The 17,829-nt window shown below is 36.7% G+C and overlaps 1 protein-coding gene across 1 annotated transcript in view; it reads right to left on the bottom strand.

The window, feature by feature from the left end:
- The window catches only part of TTLL7 (tubulin tyrosine ligase like 7), a 128,529-nt gene that overhangs the window by 67,599 nt on the left and 43,101 nt on the right, over window positions 1-17,829 (bottom strand). The window contains exons 2-8 of the mRNA XM_036445638.2: window positions 15,487-15,682; window positions 15,179-15,310; window positions 12,289-12,413; window positions 11,453-11,520; window positions 8,203-8,361; window positions 4,043-4,259; window positions 1,282-1,446 (exon numbers count right to left, since the gene is read on the bottom strand). Coding sequence (XP_036301531.1) covers window positions 1,282-1,446; window positions 4,043-4,259; window positions 8,203-8,361; window positions 11,453-11,520; window positions 12,289-12,413; window positions 15,179-15,310; window positions 15,487-15,511 — 891 coding nt within the window. The 5' untranslated portion in view covers window positions 15,512-15,682. The remainder of the gene's footprint in view (window positions 1-1,281; window positions 1,447-4,042; window positions 4,260-8,202; window positions 8,362-11,452; window positions 11,521-12,288; window positions 12,414-15,178; window positions 15,311-15,486; window positions 15,683-17,829) is intronic.

The raw sequence follows: 17,829 nt of genomic DNA, 5'->3' as shown, positions 1-17,829 counted from the left end.
TTTGTCCCCAAAGACAAATCAAATTCTATAGCCCTAATCACATTATTTTCAATAGATACAGTCTTCTAACTTGGAATACCATTTTAATACTTCTGCTAGGATTAATAAAGGGTCTGTTTCACCAAAGTTACTTTCTAATATCTTTTTTTCTCATTACCTTTACTTTTTGGAATTTCATCCACTGCCATGGCGTTACATATCAATTGCACCACAAACACATTTCTGATCTTTCTGCCTGGAGACAGCATTTTAGGTTTAACACATCTAAAGTAAAATCCATCATCATAGCCTCACGGACTTTTAAAAACTTAGTTCGGAAGTCAATGCCTCCAAGAAGTCCTCCTCTCTCACCACCCACCCAAAGCTACGGTATGTGGTTTCCTCTGCCTCCCACAGAATCCACTGCTGCCTCTGCTGTTGTGCTTGCTACACTGCATTTTAATAACAATTTTTGTGCTGATTTTTCCTGCCAAACTCTTAAGTTTTTCAAGAACTGGAGGAGTAACTTATAAACCTTCAATTTATCAGCCAGAGATAGGCTTATACTATGAGTTCAATAAATGTTTACTGGATAAAGGAATGAATAAAGAAATAAATAAGTAAAACTATTTTTCCCTCATCTGCAAAACTAAGTTCTAAATCTTTTCAAAAATAAATTCCTTCCTATTCTATGTCAGATAATGCCAACCTCATTCTCCCTCTGAGTACTTCTCTCCCATTCTGAACATTCAATTAATCCCAACATTTACCTCATTGCCACCCCTTTATTGTGTTCAATTTAGGCCGTTCTTTTCACTAAACGTACTCCCAAGGGCTCTTTTACCTACTCTTGGTCTTCACTCTAACAATCCATCCCACACCCTTTTTCAGATTTACCTTTTAGTTCATAGTGCTTGACCTTATTATTCTCCTCCCTTAAAAACTGGACGTTAAGCCTTGATTATCAGACCTGAAATTTAGCTTCTACATTATCTTTTCAGCCATAACCCTTCATGCCTCTCCCACAAATACCAAATGTACCAACCTGCACCACTTACCAGTACTCTCACACCTCTCCACGCTTTTACTTATGTTTTCACCTCCACCTAGAATTCCCTCTCCCATCCCTAGCAGTGAAAATACTACTTATCTATCCAGGTCCATCCCAAATTCTACTTCCTTCATGAAAACATACCTTATCTGCCCAATCTAATACAATCTGTTCTTTATTTAAAATGCTTGGCGATCCTTTAATTTAATCTGAGGAAAGACAGTCATAATTGTGGAATAGTATACTCTTACTGAAATGTCACTCCAAAACTTGGCAACATCATGTTGATTTGCTTGCAGGAATTCTGTAAACCATTTGATGGAGCGTTTGCTGCCCTTGTTTTCTGTCTCATCCCTTTCAAAACGCTCATTGTGTTTGTTCACAGAGTAGTTTGTCAGGTGCATGTATAACTGGGTCTGTAACAAGTAAGAACCAAAGGTATCACCTATGAGACTCTAGAACCGTGAGATTTCACAAAAATAAAAGTATCCAAAGATGAAAGATAATTTTAAAGTTTAAAATATACAGATTGACAATTTCATGATTACTTTGATAATTTCCAAATTAAATGGAATGGCACATTTCCCTTAACATGATTTTGTAATCTATGTCTGCCACAGAGAGCATTAAAATAACAAGAATCTACAGAGTAATTAAATGAAAATATGAAATTATGCATTGCCAAGCAAGAAAAATGCTCTTTCTGTCTTAACAAAGAAAAATTTAAAAATGAAAGCTCAAGTAAGTAGCATCAACCAAGAGACAAGACTAGCAAACACAGCCTCTGCCCCCATCCTGATAGGGAGGCCACTGTAACTCTTTAACAAGGCAGAGTGAGTGCTTTTAGCAGACAATGCTGTTCCCCACGCAGTGCTGTAGTGTCTGAATGATCAACAGCACATTTACGGTGCTCCATATTGGAACTGTTTTGTCTTTGTCTCTTTAGATCCTTATGTTGGCTGACAGTGTTTTTCTCAAATAAACCTGAAAAAGAATGGCTCCTTACTGATCTCCCATGAACATTTGAGTCTATAAATCCTACTCTCATGATCCATCTCCCACAGGTGACTTCAAGTAGCACTGTTGCATCACAATGAATATATGCTTCATGAACATGATTAGTATTTTGGCTTGTTAATAACTAAGTATATCCATGTCACATTTTTCACTGCTGTTACTTAGGTCTACAATCTTATTAGTAAAATCTTTGAAGCAAATATGCAGAACTCCTCATTTGAATTATATGTGCCCACCACTAATTAAGAATTTATTTTTTTCATTTACTATACAATATTTAAGGAGCCCCTACTACCAGATCCCCTTTTCTTCCTCTGCCAGGTTTACAAATTTTTTTGATTCATTAAACATACTAACATTTATGATCAGCCCTTATTATTGAATTTTGAAAATATAACCATTTTTTTTCACTAATTTTTTTCTTTTTTTAGAGAGAGAGGAAAGGAGAGGGAGGGGGGGATAAAGGGAGGAGGAGAAGGAAGAGGAGAGAGAGAGAAAAGAGAGAGGAGAGAGAAGAAAGAGAGAGAGAGACAGAGAGAGAGAGACAGAGAGAGAGAGAGAGAGAGAGAGAGAGAGAGAGAGAGAGAGAGAGAGATATTTTTTGTTCCCCTTATTTATGCATTCATTGTTTGATTCTTGTATGTGTAATGACCAGGGATTGAACCATAGCAAGGGCAAAATATGACCATTCTTAACAGAGTTAATTATGTGCATAATAGTGGAAGAAAACAATAACCAGGCCTTTGACAAAAGGGGAAACAATTCTAAAACAATTCTAAAAAAATGATTGGAAGTTAACTAAACTTTTACTTTTAGTTAATAAATCAACAAATACAAGAAATAAAAGTTTGTTTTATATAAACTATCAGTTATAGTTTATTACTTTATGAAAAAATATATTACATTTCAGTTTAATAGACTTGAAAATCACACTGAAACAGACCATTTATGTCTCTATTTCACATTTACTCAGTGTAAATTTACAATCTTCTCTTTATTCCAGCAAAAATAAGTAACTCTACTTTCTGATATCTTTTGCTTCCTCTGTTTCACGTACTTTCTCCCACATTCTATATGTTTAAACTGTAACTCTTATATAACAGTATAAACACTGTTCAAGTACAGCACCCTCCTTGAGGAACTAAATACAAGCTAGCCATTTTGTACTCACCTACATAAACATTTTATCTACACTTCCTAGGGGCATCTTATTTTTTTATTTATAGTTATAGAAAAATCATTTCTATCCAGGGCTACTGCATACACACATGTGCTTAGAAATCTAAGCCTGTGCTTGCAGGGTTAGTCTTCCTGGAGTGGATACCGTTTTATATTTGATTTTTCCCAAAGCTGTCTACAGATTGGAAGTAATCTTGTTTGTACATGCAATCATTCTAGACCAGCAATTTCAACCGTTCTCATCTCATGGCACATATAAACTAATTACTAAATTTCTGCAGCACAACAAAAATATCATTTCTTGCCAATCTGACAAAAAAGTATATAATTTTGATTTATTCACAACTGAACAAGCTATTGTTGTGCTGCCTATTGTCATTTTTTCATTTGATAATCAAGGGCAAAGAAGTTAATGCCTCTGACTAGTTAGTCAGGTATTGAATGTTTTAAAATTTTCTGTGGCACTTCAGTTGAAAATAGTTATTCTAGATCAGGGGAATGTCCAGCCCATGGGTCGCATAAGTCTTGTGAAATCATTTGGTCTGGCCCTGCCAAGGCATTAGGGGTAAGTTAATTAAATGCTTGACTAAATATAGCAGGCTAATTTTTAAGCTGATAATTTTGCATGTCCTATGAATGATGTTATAAATATCCAATTGGCCCTTGGCAGAAAAAAGGTTCCCTACCCCTGTTCTAGACTATAAGAACCTAAGACAAGTAACTTTCATTCATATAACCTTTAGATATAATGGGTTCTTTTAAAAGTACACGTTGAATCTATGAATCAAATCATAGATTCTGTTTGGTATCACTTACCAAATTGGACTCATTAGGTGGAATATACTTCTCCGTTCCCATTCGCACAAGTCCATCGTGGTAGAGAAATACTTTCAGTGGATCACATGATGTTACCAGAATGTAAATTCGTAAATCAAACTTGTAGCCTTCCATTAGGAAAGGCTTGTCAATGTATTCTTGAACAATCAAATGATCCTGAGATGGAAGTTTGTCACCATTTCTTATCAAAGAAATCCTAAGTTTAGAAAAAGAATCAAAAGAACAATTTGATATGGAGTCTACATGTTTATAAAATTATAGCTAATACTCAAGAAGAATACAGAGGAATGGGTAACTCCAAAGTCTATGCCTTCACAAAAGCAGTGAATTGCAAAACAATAGAAATAAGAAAGTTGTCAGAATCAACTTTTCTGGAATTCTGGAAACTAACCAAAAGCTTGTAACAACCGAGGATCACTTAATCAAAAAATAAGTTAAAATAAAATTAAAATAAAAAATTCTCAGCTGAATCTAAGTAAAACAGCTTTGTGGCATTTTAACTTATCTGGCACCAACTCTCTACCCCCAGCTCACCAGGGGGGCTTGAACAACAGGCATGTTTCCAGTAATGGTTCTGATTCTAGAGGGAGCAGAATAGATCAAATTCTGATGGTTGCCTTTTTTTTAACCTGTGTAGTGGCTCTCTGGAGGACCTCAAAGGGCTTACTTTTATCTTGCCTAACTGGAAACTCTCCCCAGGCTGAGGCAGCTACTTAGGGAGGTAATTATGGAGAACATTTAATTCCAAGAAGATCAATGAACTCTAAGTAGGACAAACTCAAAGAGATCCACACTAAGACACATAATCAAACTGTCAAAAGCCAAGGCAGAGAGTCTTGAAAGCAGCAAGGTTGAAGCTACTCTTCATGTCCAAGAAATCCTCAATAACATAAAGAGTTGATTTCTCATCAGAAACAATGGAGGTCAAAAGACAGTGGAATGACATATTCAAAGAGCTGACAGAAAAAGAAAAAAGAATGTTTAACCAAGAATTCTATAGCTGGCAAAACTATTCAAAATATGCTCCCAGATAAACAAAAGCTGAGGGAGTTTCTTGCTAGTACATCTCTGGCCTACAAGAAATGCTAAAGAGAATCCTTCAGGCAAAACAAAATGACACTAGATAGTAAGTCAAATACACACACAAAAATAAAGTTCACCACTAAAGGCAATTCATGGTAAATATAAAAGTCACTACCCATGTTTCCGCGAAAATAAGACACCCTCCGAAAATAAGACCTAGCGCATGGAAAGATAAGACATCCCCTGAAAATAAGACCTAGCGCAACTTTGGGAGAAAAAAATTAATATAAGACACTGTCTTATTTTTGGGGAAATAGGGTAATAGTATAGTTTAGGTTTGTAACTCCTCAATGTTCCTATATTATTTAAAACATAACTGCATAAAACAGTAATTACTAGTAAAATCTATGTTATTGGACACACAATGAACAGGTTGTATTTTGTGACAATAAGTGGGAGCAAAGCTATAAAGGATCAGGATTTTTTGTGTTTTGTTGTTGTTTTTTAATTTTTGGAAGTAAAATGATGTTAAACCAAACAAGACTGCTATAAATTGAGATATTAATTGTAATCCCAGAGTGACCACTAAAAAAAATAAAAATATATATAGTTAAATAAATGACAAGAAAATTAGATTGGTACACTAGAAAATCCTATATAATAAAAAGATAATATGCAAATTGACCCTCACACCCTCACAATATGGCTGCCTACTACCAGGCCAGCAGGGGATTTAGTGAGGAACATCCAAATGACTAAACAAGCAGGCTGCAGGGGCAACCAGCCGGCAGGAGGGTTAGTGATGGATGGACAAATGACTGAACAGCAGACTGTGTGGGGCAACCAGGCCGGCAAGGGATCAGTTAGGGGTAACCAGGCCAGCAGGGAGAGGGCAGTTGGTGGTGACCAGGCCGGCAGCAGGGGGCAATTAGGAGCAATCAGGCAGGCAGGCAAAGGCTGGCAGGGGGGCAATTGGGGGCAACCAAGCCTGGAGGGGGGCAGTAAGGGGTGACCAGGCTGCTGTGGGGGGCAGTTAGGGGCGACCAGACAGGTAAGTAGGTGAGCAGTTAGGAGCCAGCGGTCCTGGATTGGAGAGGGTGCAGGCAGGGCTGAGGGGGGAACCTCCCCATGCACAAATTTCATGCACCAGGCCTCTAGTAAACATATAGGTATCCACCAACAGTGCTCTAAAATATATGAAGCAAAAACTGACAGAATTCAAAGTAGATGTAGGTAGTTCAACAATAAGAACTGGAGTCTTCAACAGCCCACTTTCAACAATGGAGAGCTCAATCAAACAAAAGATCAGCAAGGAAATGGATATATTCCACAGATGGCAGAGGTGTCCTTTACCTACTCGCTGCATTACATGAGATAAACCCAGTAGCACAGTGTGCTTTTTCAGCTATTTTTCATACTGTCGTCAAATCAGATTAATACTTCTGTATAATGTTTTACCTCTGAGTATAAATAAATAAATATATATATATGGATAATTTTTAATAAGAAAATTGAGAAAAATGTGAACTTCAATTAAACCCCCAAAATTTTTACTTTGAGACTAACATACAGCACCAACTTTACATTAAACAATTAACATAAAATTCCCACTAATATTACATGTTTATTTTTTAAACTAGTAAACCATAGTTAAAAAAAATGTCTGATTAAATTATTATTGAAAATTAAAGGGAAATTTGTTGAACAGCTACATTTCCCAAAATCTTTTTTTCCCCAAAGTATTTAAAACAAAAGATCAAAATGACTCATGAGTTTTTATTAAAGACTAAGTTACATTTTTTTAAAAGTACATTGAAGAAAACTAACATAAGAAAGTAAAAGGAAAGAAATATAAATTATATAATCTTTTCTCAGCTAGCATGTCTACTATTTGGTACTTTAGCTTAATATATTCTACTTATTCTCAATCCAATCACCATGGATACATAAAAACGAGCAAAACAGAGACCGACTCGTAGCTAGAAAGCAGGCCGTCAGCTGGGAAGGGGGTTTTGGGAGGCTGAAAGGGTGGAGGGAGTGAACATAAAAGAGAAAAAACTCATGGACATGGACAACAGTGAGGTGACTGAATGGGAGAGGGGAGCTGGGGAAGATGGAAAAGGGTATAGGGAGGATAAATGTGATGGGCAGAGACTTGGCCTGAAGTGATGAACACACAATACAGTGTACAGATAATAAGTTGTTGAATTTTGCACCTAAGATCTGTATAATTTTGTTAATCGGTGTCACCCCAATAAATTTAATAAAAAAAAATGTATTTGTAAAGCAAAGAAGACACATGTAAGAGTAACTCCCTTCCCATTTTTCTCTCCAAGTAAATTTAGCTCTGTGGTATCCAAGATTATATAAAATTATTATAAATGCAAATTTTGTTTAAAAAACAGCAATGATCAGAATCCTATTTTATCCTGTTTTTCATATTAGTACTCAACCATGAGTGAATAGTCACATTTATTCTCCCACCCTCCAACTACACACACACACACACACACACACACACACACACACACACACACTCTAGAGCAGTGTTTCCCAACCTCTCATGATGAGAATCACCTGGTGGAGTTGTTAAAACACAGATTCCTGAATCCCAACTAAGAAGTGCTAAACTAGAATTTTTGAGAACATATAGGTAAAATTGCATACCTAACTTAGTGTCTGTATATAAAATCTGTCTTAGAGCACTAGTTAAGTATACAATTTTACCTATATGTTCCCAAAAATTCTAGTTTAGCACTTCTTAGTTGGGATTCAGGAATCTGTGTTTTAACAACTCCACCAGGTGATTCTCATCATGAGAGAAGGTTGGGAAACACTGCTCTAGAGGACCAGTGCACGAATTTGTGCCTGGGTGGGGTCTGGTCAACTGGGGGGAGGGGACCAGAGGTTGGCTAGCCGGCCCTGTCCCCAATTGGGATAGGGAGGCAAGATCAGGGGTAAGGCAAGATGCAGGGAGGGACCACCAGAGGGCCTGCAGGAGATTGGCTGGCCACAGTGCACATCATAGTAACTGGTCTTTCCAGTCATTCTGATCACTTGGCTTTTATATATACATATATAGATATATATATAATTCACAGGTGAAAAATACCTACCCATGACCCATTGCACCATTAGCTGGCTTTACTATAAAAGTTTTCTGCTTTCTTTTTTTCTTCAATTCTTTCATGTAGTTCTGGAATTGAGTATATTCAGCAGGGAAGATCCATGTTCGAGGAATAAAGGTATAATCCAGAGGCCGGCACTTGATCATTCTGTTAGAGATAGTATAAAAAGTAATATCTATTCAAACTTTTCTAAATTTTCTTCCAGTGATCCTGACATTTACTACAAGGATTTAAAACCTTCTATTTATTTATTGATTCATTCAGCAGATGTCTATTAAGCATCTATTAAGTGCTAGGCACTCTTCTATACACTGTGATACATCAATTTAAAAAAAAAAATAGACACAGTTCTCTGTCCTATGTACTAATTTACTTATTAGTAAATCAAACATATATTTGAGTACATACTATGTGCCAGGCACTGAGGATATAAATATGGCTTTTTTTAAGAAATTTACATATAGGATATTAATTATATGCAATGTAATAGAGGTAATAAAGGCATATAAAACAGGATAACATGGGAAAAGTCACTAACTATTCCTCAGGAAATAGCTCATGGCCAGGTGCCACTTATATTGCTTCTTTAAAAATGATTTTGAGTTCTCTGGGTCACCTATAGCAAGCAGTTTTTATTGCCTATTACTCTGGTGTTTTTGGAGTTTAATTCTTTTATAAGAAAACTATGTAAAACCTTTAGTCAGTACAGGTTTTGTTTATGTGAACTATACATGTTTATACATGTGATTTTATGGCTACAATGCATGTCCTAGTATTTTTGTATTTGCTATAAATCAGGCTGCCTATTTGATACATACCTTAAAGATAATACTCAGTATCAAATATTTACTTTTTTGTTGTTTTTAATTCTCACCTAAGGATATTCTTTCCATTGATTTTTTTAGAGAAGGTGGGAGGAAGAGAAGAAGGGAGGTAGGGAGAGAGAAACATTGATATGAGAGAAACACATTGATTGGTTGCCTCCTGCATGCACCCCAACAGGGCCTTGGATTGAACTTGCAACCCACATACATGCCCTTGTCTGGGAATCGAACCCACAACCCTTCTGTGCATAGGCTGATGCTCTAACCATTGTGAAACATCACACAGGGCTAAATGTTTATTTTTGATGAATCCCAAATGTTAACTAGTTTGTATACATTGATTCTTAATAAAAATAAATTAAGAGAAATATTTTAAAATATATTAAAATCTGATTATTTAAAAAGTGTCTTTTTAATAAATGTATACCAAGTCTTTTAATAGGTGAGAAAATAATGTAGCAGGTATTATCCCCAAATAAAATTAGGAGAAACTAAAATGAAACCATAGAATGTAGTATGCAGAGAGGTAGGACCTAAATCTACAATCTATTGTAGTTGACCGCCACAACTGGAAGTTCATACAGTAACCATATTTCAAGTGTTCTTTCAAGAGAACCCTGTAAGAAAGTTATGTTTCTATTATGACAAAGGATATAATTACCAACTCTATGTGTCAAGCCCAGATTAAGCCAAACAAGTTAAATTATCTTGGTACATTATTTATTGATTTCAGAGAAAGGAAAGGAACGAGATAGAAACATCAACGAGAGAGAATCACTGATCAACTGCCTCCTGCACACACATACACTCCCACTGGAGGTCAAGCTCACAATCTGGGCATGGGCCCTCACTGGGAATCGAACCATGACCTGATGGTTCATGAGTCGATGCTCAACCACTGAGCAACAGCAGCCAGACTATTTATTATATTTTTAATAATAATATAAAATCAGATCAAGTTAAAACTTTAATTAGAACAATATAATACTTTTAAATTAACCATGTAGTATTTATGAATAACATTCTTTCACATCTATCCTTGGAATATTCAAGATAAACATTTTTAATTCCTATACACTTTTCAATATCCATATCAATTTCATTCTTCCAGAAAGCCTTCCCTCTTCGCTCAAAAATAATCTCTCCCACTATCGTGGTCACCACCAACCTTTGACTCTACCTCTAATGCGGCACCATAAAACTGTACTGTATGTGTCAGCCTTCCTCCTTACTAAAATGTGAGTTCTAGGGAGGGACAAGGCCTTATTTATCTAGTTTACCTCACAGCTTGCGGTCTCTAGGGGGAAAAATAAGCATTCAAAAATATATGTTGAGTGGATGGATGTTTAAACTTCCACTTGGATACATACAGATATTTCATTAATTGTACACACAATCTTACTAACATTTCTCTGTGAAAGATTTCTCTTAAAAATTTTCTCAATTTATCAGTCAAGTTTCTTAAACTAAAATAATCTATTCAGTAGAGTTATAAACTGCATAAAAATTCTATAATTCTACTTGAGTACCTGTGAACTGTTTTTCCCATAAAAGTAGATTGTTCCTCTAAACCACATGTGTCAAACACAAGGCCCGCGGGCCAAATCCGTCCCGCCAGGCCTTGCAATGTGGCCCGCACCGCGCTGTCATCACTGCACTCCGCTGCGTTTCCATCACAATGACAGTTTATGACTGTTCAGTAAACCATTCGGCCCGCGATTTAGGCTGGATTTTAGATTTTGGCCCCTTCTCTGAGATCGACACCCCTACTCTAAACAGTGGCCTCGGAAATAAATGTACGTGCATGTATATTCCTGGGGGGGCATGTACAGTGTGGGGCAAAAGTAGGTTTACAATTGAGGTTTACAATTGTTCATATGGAAAAATACAATAAATAACAATGCAAGAATGAACAGTGTTTCACAAACTTACAACTGTAAACTTATGTTTGCCCCACCCTGTATAAATGTGGTCTATGTGTATGTGTGTGCCCACACACATCTACTACAGTGCCTGGCACATGTTAGATGCTCACTAACCAGCATATGAATACAGATGCACACACACAATAATGCAACAGATTAGATCCTGCAAGGTTTAAATGAAAATAAATAAGAACATATTGAATAAAAAGTAAAAAGAACACTGAGATTCTAAAACCCAAGTTTCTGCTCTAGCTCTGATACCAACTCTGTGTTGACTTTGTACAAGATATTTCTCTGACCCTCAGTTACCTCCTCAGCAAAGTGCAGGAATAGAACCCAAGAACTTTTCAGACCCTCCTAGATCTAAAATTGTCTCTCTTCCATCAAAATATCACTTCAAATGAATGTAACTTTGTAAAAGATAGCACTCTAATATTCAAAATGTAAATTTATAACAGATTTATTCTATTATAAGAAAATGAAGATTACTTGGTCATATTTCTTGCTAAGAAATCTTTCCTACAGATCTCCCCCATTCCTGGAAAATGGTTGATCCTCTGGAAAATAAAAAGGTAAATATTAATATCCTCATTGATTTAATGAATAGAGTCATTTATACTATTATACAGTTACCACCATCTTTTACTTTTTGTGTTTTAATAAACTGAAAATATTTAAGTTAAATGTCCTATAATTAATTAAAGAATCTATAGTAATTGATTATGTAAATTGCACAATTTTAAAGAAGTCAAAAAGGGTGTTTATAATGACATTAAAGTTACAATTTTTGGTGTTGAATAACTGGTAATTATCTAAATTATCTTTTACATTCTAAATGTACAATATTCATACAGATGAGCATTGCAGAAAAACTAGTGAACATGGACTTATTTTCTTTTACCCTCTAATGGAAGAACTGCATGAAATGTGAATTGTCCAAAATTCCATGCATTTGACTTTTTTTAATATGTTTTTAATGCATCCTAAAAAATTAAAGAATGAAGCCAGATATATAATGGACATGGAATTGCCAGGCCGTGGTCTCTCTAGGCATCCTATTCCACATGACTCCTCTTTAAGCATAATGCAAAACACCAGTTTAGTAAAGGTTTTCTTCTATCAATTCTTACTTAAAGGTGCAAAGAGGTTAAAAGTTAGTATATCTGAAAGGATGCAGACTCCATGCAAAGTCAGTACTGCACAGCAACAAAACAGGCTATTCAGGTGAGAGTGTCAACATAGCAAGAACCTCATCTAAAGAAAAGTATGAGGGAGTGTGTGTAGCTTTCCTAGTGGCCAATGAGAGGCCACGGCTCCCTCCCCACCTGGTAGTTTTGCAGCTCTGCGATCTTCTCCTGCTGGACCGCGGCGTCACACCATATCAGGTTACTCGTTTCATCCTCGTCTGAAGCTTTCATAAATCCCATTTCATCTATTATTACTAAACGAACTGCAAGTCAAAGGTTAAGTGAAACCAAACTTAAAATCCTTCTGAAATATATCCAATGGGGAAACATATTTTGATATGTACACATTTTAGCTCAAAGTATTTTGTTGGCAAAATATCCATTAGTTAGAGCATAACCTTATTTTGAGTTATAACAATTCATCCAGGGCCAGATTATACTCAGCGGTAACTGAGAACTGTTTTTAGGTTGCACCCAAAGTCCTCAGAGATTTAACAGGGACACTGTGAAAGAGCGCAGTGATTATTCACAGCACAAGGAGAGCATATGCACAGCTGAGACAACACCTCTATCAGCAAAATGTACTTTCCTGGCTTTTTCATGACCTTGGGCTGGGTACAAAAGGGAAAAGGGAAAAATAGCCCCTGGTCATTAGATCATTAGACCTAAGCTACACTTTCCACCTCCCTAGTTCCAATTATTTTTAGCAATTAAAACCAAGTCAGCATGTTGACTCAGGATGCAAAATTAAAGAGAGAGAGAGAGAGAGAGAGAGAGAGAGAGAGAGAGAGAGAGAGAGAGAGAGAGAGGAGAGGAGAGAGAGAGAGAGAGAGAGAGAGAGAGAGAGAGAGAGAGAGAGAAGAAAGGAAAGAAAAAGGAAGGGAAGGGAAGGGAAGGAAGGGGAGGGGAGGGAGGGGAGGGGAGGGGAGGGGAGGGGAGGGGAGGGGAGGGAAGGGAAGGGAAGGGAAGGGAAGGGAAGGGAAGGGAAGGGAAGGGAAGGGAAGAAGAATTCACTGCACAGATTCAGAAACTGGCTCTCTCCTATCTGCAAACCCTCTAATTTTACCAGGAGAAAAAAAAATGTGCTCAGAGAAAAGCTTGTTTTTTAGTACAAACTATTTAAAGACTCTTCTCTAATTTAGATATTATAATTAACATATCGACATTTTTCTTCCAATAAATTTCAAGTTCCTTCTTGCCTATAATAGAGGTAAGCAAAATACTTATTTTTAAAAGTTTTACTGATATCCACTATGAGGAGAAATGGTACAAAGCAATCAATTGTCTGAATTTATTTGGCTCAAGTATGATACTGATGAGCAAACTTTTGTTGGTCTCAAATCCTGGGGACTCTTGTTTGTTTTGCAGCTGAGGAAAAAGAAAGAACTTTTTATGCAACAGTGCCTAGAACACAGGCATAAAAGAGGACAGTGACTGGCAGTGGATGAGGTCGAGGAGGGCATTGTGAGCTGAAGATGCTGTTTGGCATGACAGCCTCTCTGAAGGGCAGGTGAATGTAAGAAAGAGTCAGGGGAAGAGCTGTTCCTCTCTCATCTGCCACAGCCCACCAGGCAGCTGTGGCATCCTGGGGGCTCAGGAGCTGCTGTGCCCCCTACAGGTCATAGGGAGGGACCGGGCAATAGTGACACAGCCTGGGAGACCCCTTTAACTGGCTCACAGGCAGAAGACAATGAGGTCAGGCCGGCAGCTCCTGAGGACATGAGGACATGAGGCGCATTGTGTGAGCCTCTCAGAAATAACTGGGAAGACCTTGATGAGAGAAATGTAGCCAGAATCAGTACAGAGAACATTAATACCCCGTCAGCCCTCTGAGCACTTCCTGGGAAAGTGAGAGGGAACTTCATTTAAACACTCTCCTTTAAATCAAGGTTCCTTATGAACCCTACGGGGAACTTCAAAGTGAGAGGATGAGTTAACACCACCCAGCTATCAATTTTTAAAAATATTTTTTATTGATTTCAGAGAGGAAGAGAGAGGGAGATAGAGAGAGAGGAACATCAATGAGAGAGAATATCAATCGGCTGCCTCCTCCTCCACACCCCATGGGGATCGAGCCCACAACTCGGGCATGTGCCCTGACCCCGGAATCGAACCTCGAAGTCCTGCTTCAGAGGTCAACGCTCAACCACTGAATCACACCAGTCGGGCCATCAGTCACTTTTACAAAGGCCACTGTGCTCTTGTTTTTTCCTTCAGAAAAAAAAAAAACACACGCTGCAATAAACCCTGACCCTGTCACATCTCGTCCTCTCACACCAATATGCTCAGCATGGTTCCCTCCAAGGAACACCTGTTGGCACAGAGTGTTGGGGGAACTCAGTCCCACTGAAATACTTCACTGATTGCTGCTGAGCTTTGATGAATTAATGTAAATGAAAATGAGATTCTCAAATATTAATAAAGGGTACAAAAAATTAATATCCTTGAGGTTCATATGATTTTCCTCAACTCTTTTAATGCAAAATAACTAAGAAAAGAGAAATGTTATTTGAGTGCTTGTTATTCAAATGAATTTTACAGTGCTGGGCAAAAGTATCTTAATTTCAGGAATTAATTCTTGTCTGCTACCTACACTATAGATTGTATTTAGACATAAAGACTAGAATTTCATTATTAATAAAAAGCAACAGCATCATTAAAAGATTTATTTTAAAATGAGAAAAATGTTTTTACTACATGACAGCTTCTCGTTTTGGTAAAAATCTCAAATTTTAAACTGTTCATTTTCTATTTAACATTTTAATTTGTTTAATGTTCTTATCATTTTATGCTTTATTTTAACATTGAGTTTAATCAAAATTACTCCATTAATAACTGAAGTTTTCATTTACACTGATGCTCTATTTGATTATTAACATGATAAATATCTCATTAAAAATAAAATTTTATAAAAGGCATTTAAAATACATTATATAAAAAAGAATAATTATGAATTTCTACATTTTTTTCAACATCAAATTAGACTTTCCAACAGGTATGAAAATCTCATGATTTTGAGAAGACCTACCAATCTCAAACTTTGTTCCAGCAACATTGGCTGTAATTGTTCCCTTCTTTTTCTTCTTTCTGACTCTCCTTTTCAGTGTGCTTTGTAAAGGCAGCTCTGTACTCAGATCCAACGCAGAAGGCCCCTGAATAACTTTAAGAGAAATGTAAACCAACCAAATATCATTGAAATAATAAGAATTCCATACCAGAGAACACAAATTTTAAGTTCTGGTTCTTTAAGAATCCCCAATTTTTAATTGTTAAGAATATCTAGCAGTTACGACCTGTAATCTGTATTCTGTGATGTGATGAAGTCAGTCAGCTTACCTTTTTCTTGAGGCAGAGATGGCATGATTGCCGCGCCAACTAGCAAGCAGTGTGTGCTCTGTACCAAGCTCTCAGGACCTGTGGAAGGCCTGCATTCATCACAGATATGGCTCCAAACCACGGGAGGTGCCTGTCATATTATCTGGGTGGATTACTCTGATTTCAGGGCACTGAAGTAATGGGGAAAAAAAGATATCTGTGGGGATTTAAAAACAAAGCCATTTTAGAAAACAACTTTCATGAAATTTTGTGGTATCTACCAATACTATTTTGAAAATCCAAGTAAAAGTGAAAGTTAATGGACTCAATCAACACATATTTGTTAATTTATTAAACTTTATGTAAAATGCCAGGTGATGGTTGCTTGTCCTAAAAAGTGCAGTCTGGAGACGAGGGTTTTATTTAAGTCACACATCATGTTTACATGCAATAAGTAACATGCCATACACAGCTAATGACAACAATAACAATATTCACTACCATTTACTGAACACTGACTGTCTTGGGCCACTGACACTACTGAATCTTTCAACAGCACTATGAGGTAGAAGCTTTTACCCCCGTCTATCTTACAGACAAGAAAATGTAGCACAGCAAGGAGAAATCCTTACAAAGAAAGTGATCAAGTGAAGGTTGAAATTAACATCTCTCTGATGTCAAAGCCAGTGGGACCCCATACAACCTTCAACCTAACGCCATAAACTTAACTGTGTTTACAATGAAACAATGCCGGGCAGAGGTCACATGCTGACAAAATGCAGCCCATGTTCCTTTTTAAGGGGTGTGTGATTGGGAAGAGAGCAAGCAGACTATAAAATAAAAACATTTCAATGATGACTTTAAAAATAAGAGCAATTTTCAGAGGCAGAAAATAGCGGTTGTTACTATGATCATCTTATAGGCACACAAAGGAATGAAATAACCATTTTTTATTAAAGAACTATAGGCCCACTGCATGATATTCATGCAAAAATAGGCCTTTCTTCCCCTGGCTTCTCTCCCAGCGGCCCAGGAGTTGGCAAGTTCCCGCTCCTGGCCCACCCAGGAGCCAGCAAGTCCACAGGACTTGCAAATCCTTGCTTCTGTGCTGAGCATGGCTCCAGTATTTCCCTCTGCCCCGCTTCCCCTCGTAGCAGGCTGCTCCTCGCCTACATATCTTTGTTGGGTTAATTTGCATACTCATTCTGATTGGCTGAGTATGTAGTAGAGTGATGGTTAATTTACATGTTTCTCTTTTATTAGGTAAGAGTCTTTTGATTTGGCTACACTTTAACATGACCTATATTAAGTTTCACTTATATTTTCATTGTGTATATAGACATCTAGGTATTTATGACCTTACTATATTATACTGCCTACTCTATACTATCTATCTACCTTCCAATTTCTCCCTTCATATTGTAAGAATCGTGAGTTCTTGTAAAATGTCTCTAAACATAATGAAAATGTATAAAACATATCATGATAAACAAATGTATTAAAATCTTTATCAGGAGATTCCAAGGTTTATTAAAAATTCAGAAATTTTCTACATAAAGTATGATTTATATACATCACCCAAATAATCATTATTCATAAGATTCATTATTAAAGAAATTTTAGAACTTAATTTGTTCTCAGGTATCACTTTTATAGAATAATTCTCTAGAATAATTCAAACTCAAAACTACAGAAAGATTACTTATTACAGACCAACTTTGGGCAAGTACTATATTAAAAATCTAAAACATTTCATTATAATATACACTCAATAATGTAGGTATTATTTCCTCAAATTTTCCAGCAATGGAAACTAATGCTAAATAAGTTAAATAAATCAAGGTAAGAATTAATAAATAGAAAACCTAGGCTTTGGACACAATTCTGATTATCCTATTCACCAATTCACTAAGTCCCACTGCATTCAGATACCATACTAATATGGTCACATAGATGTCAAAGAAGTTTGCAGCCCTGTTGCTGTACATACTACAAATATGGTATGTTCTGGAACTTCACAATACTTCAAACCAAACAGTGAGATTACAGTAAATATCCCTAACCTGACCTCAGCTCCAAATTCCAAGCTGAAAGTAGGCTGGATTACTTTTCAGAATAAAAGCTAAGAATACTCTAAAGTTCAGATTGTTTTATTTCTGGAAGCTCTCTGATACCTCAGGGAGGGAGCTATGTGACTTTACAAGTCCTTGTCCAACATCTTGTTACTGGAGTAAACAAAGATCCTCTTATGGTAACAGACTACTTATTACATTGAAAGTAGGTGAAAAAGTCAACAGGAGTTTAAGAACGACGTTTGCCTAATTATACTAGCAATAAAGTAGTATTTGTTATAGACTCTAAAAA

This window comes from Pipistrellus kuhlii, unplaced genomic scaffold (assembly GCF_014108245.1).
Source record: "Pipistrellus kuhlii isolate mPipKuh1 unplaced genomic scaffold, mPipKuh1.p scaffold_m20_p_2, whole genome shotgun sequence".
NCBI classification, from domain to species: Eukaryota; Metazoa; Chordata; class Mammalia; order Chiroptera; family Vespertilionidae; genus Pipistrellus; species Pipistrellus kuhlii.
This window is presented reverse-complemented; position numbering and strand designations above follow the sequence as displayed.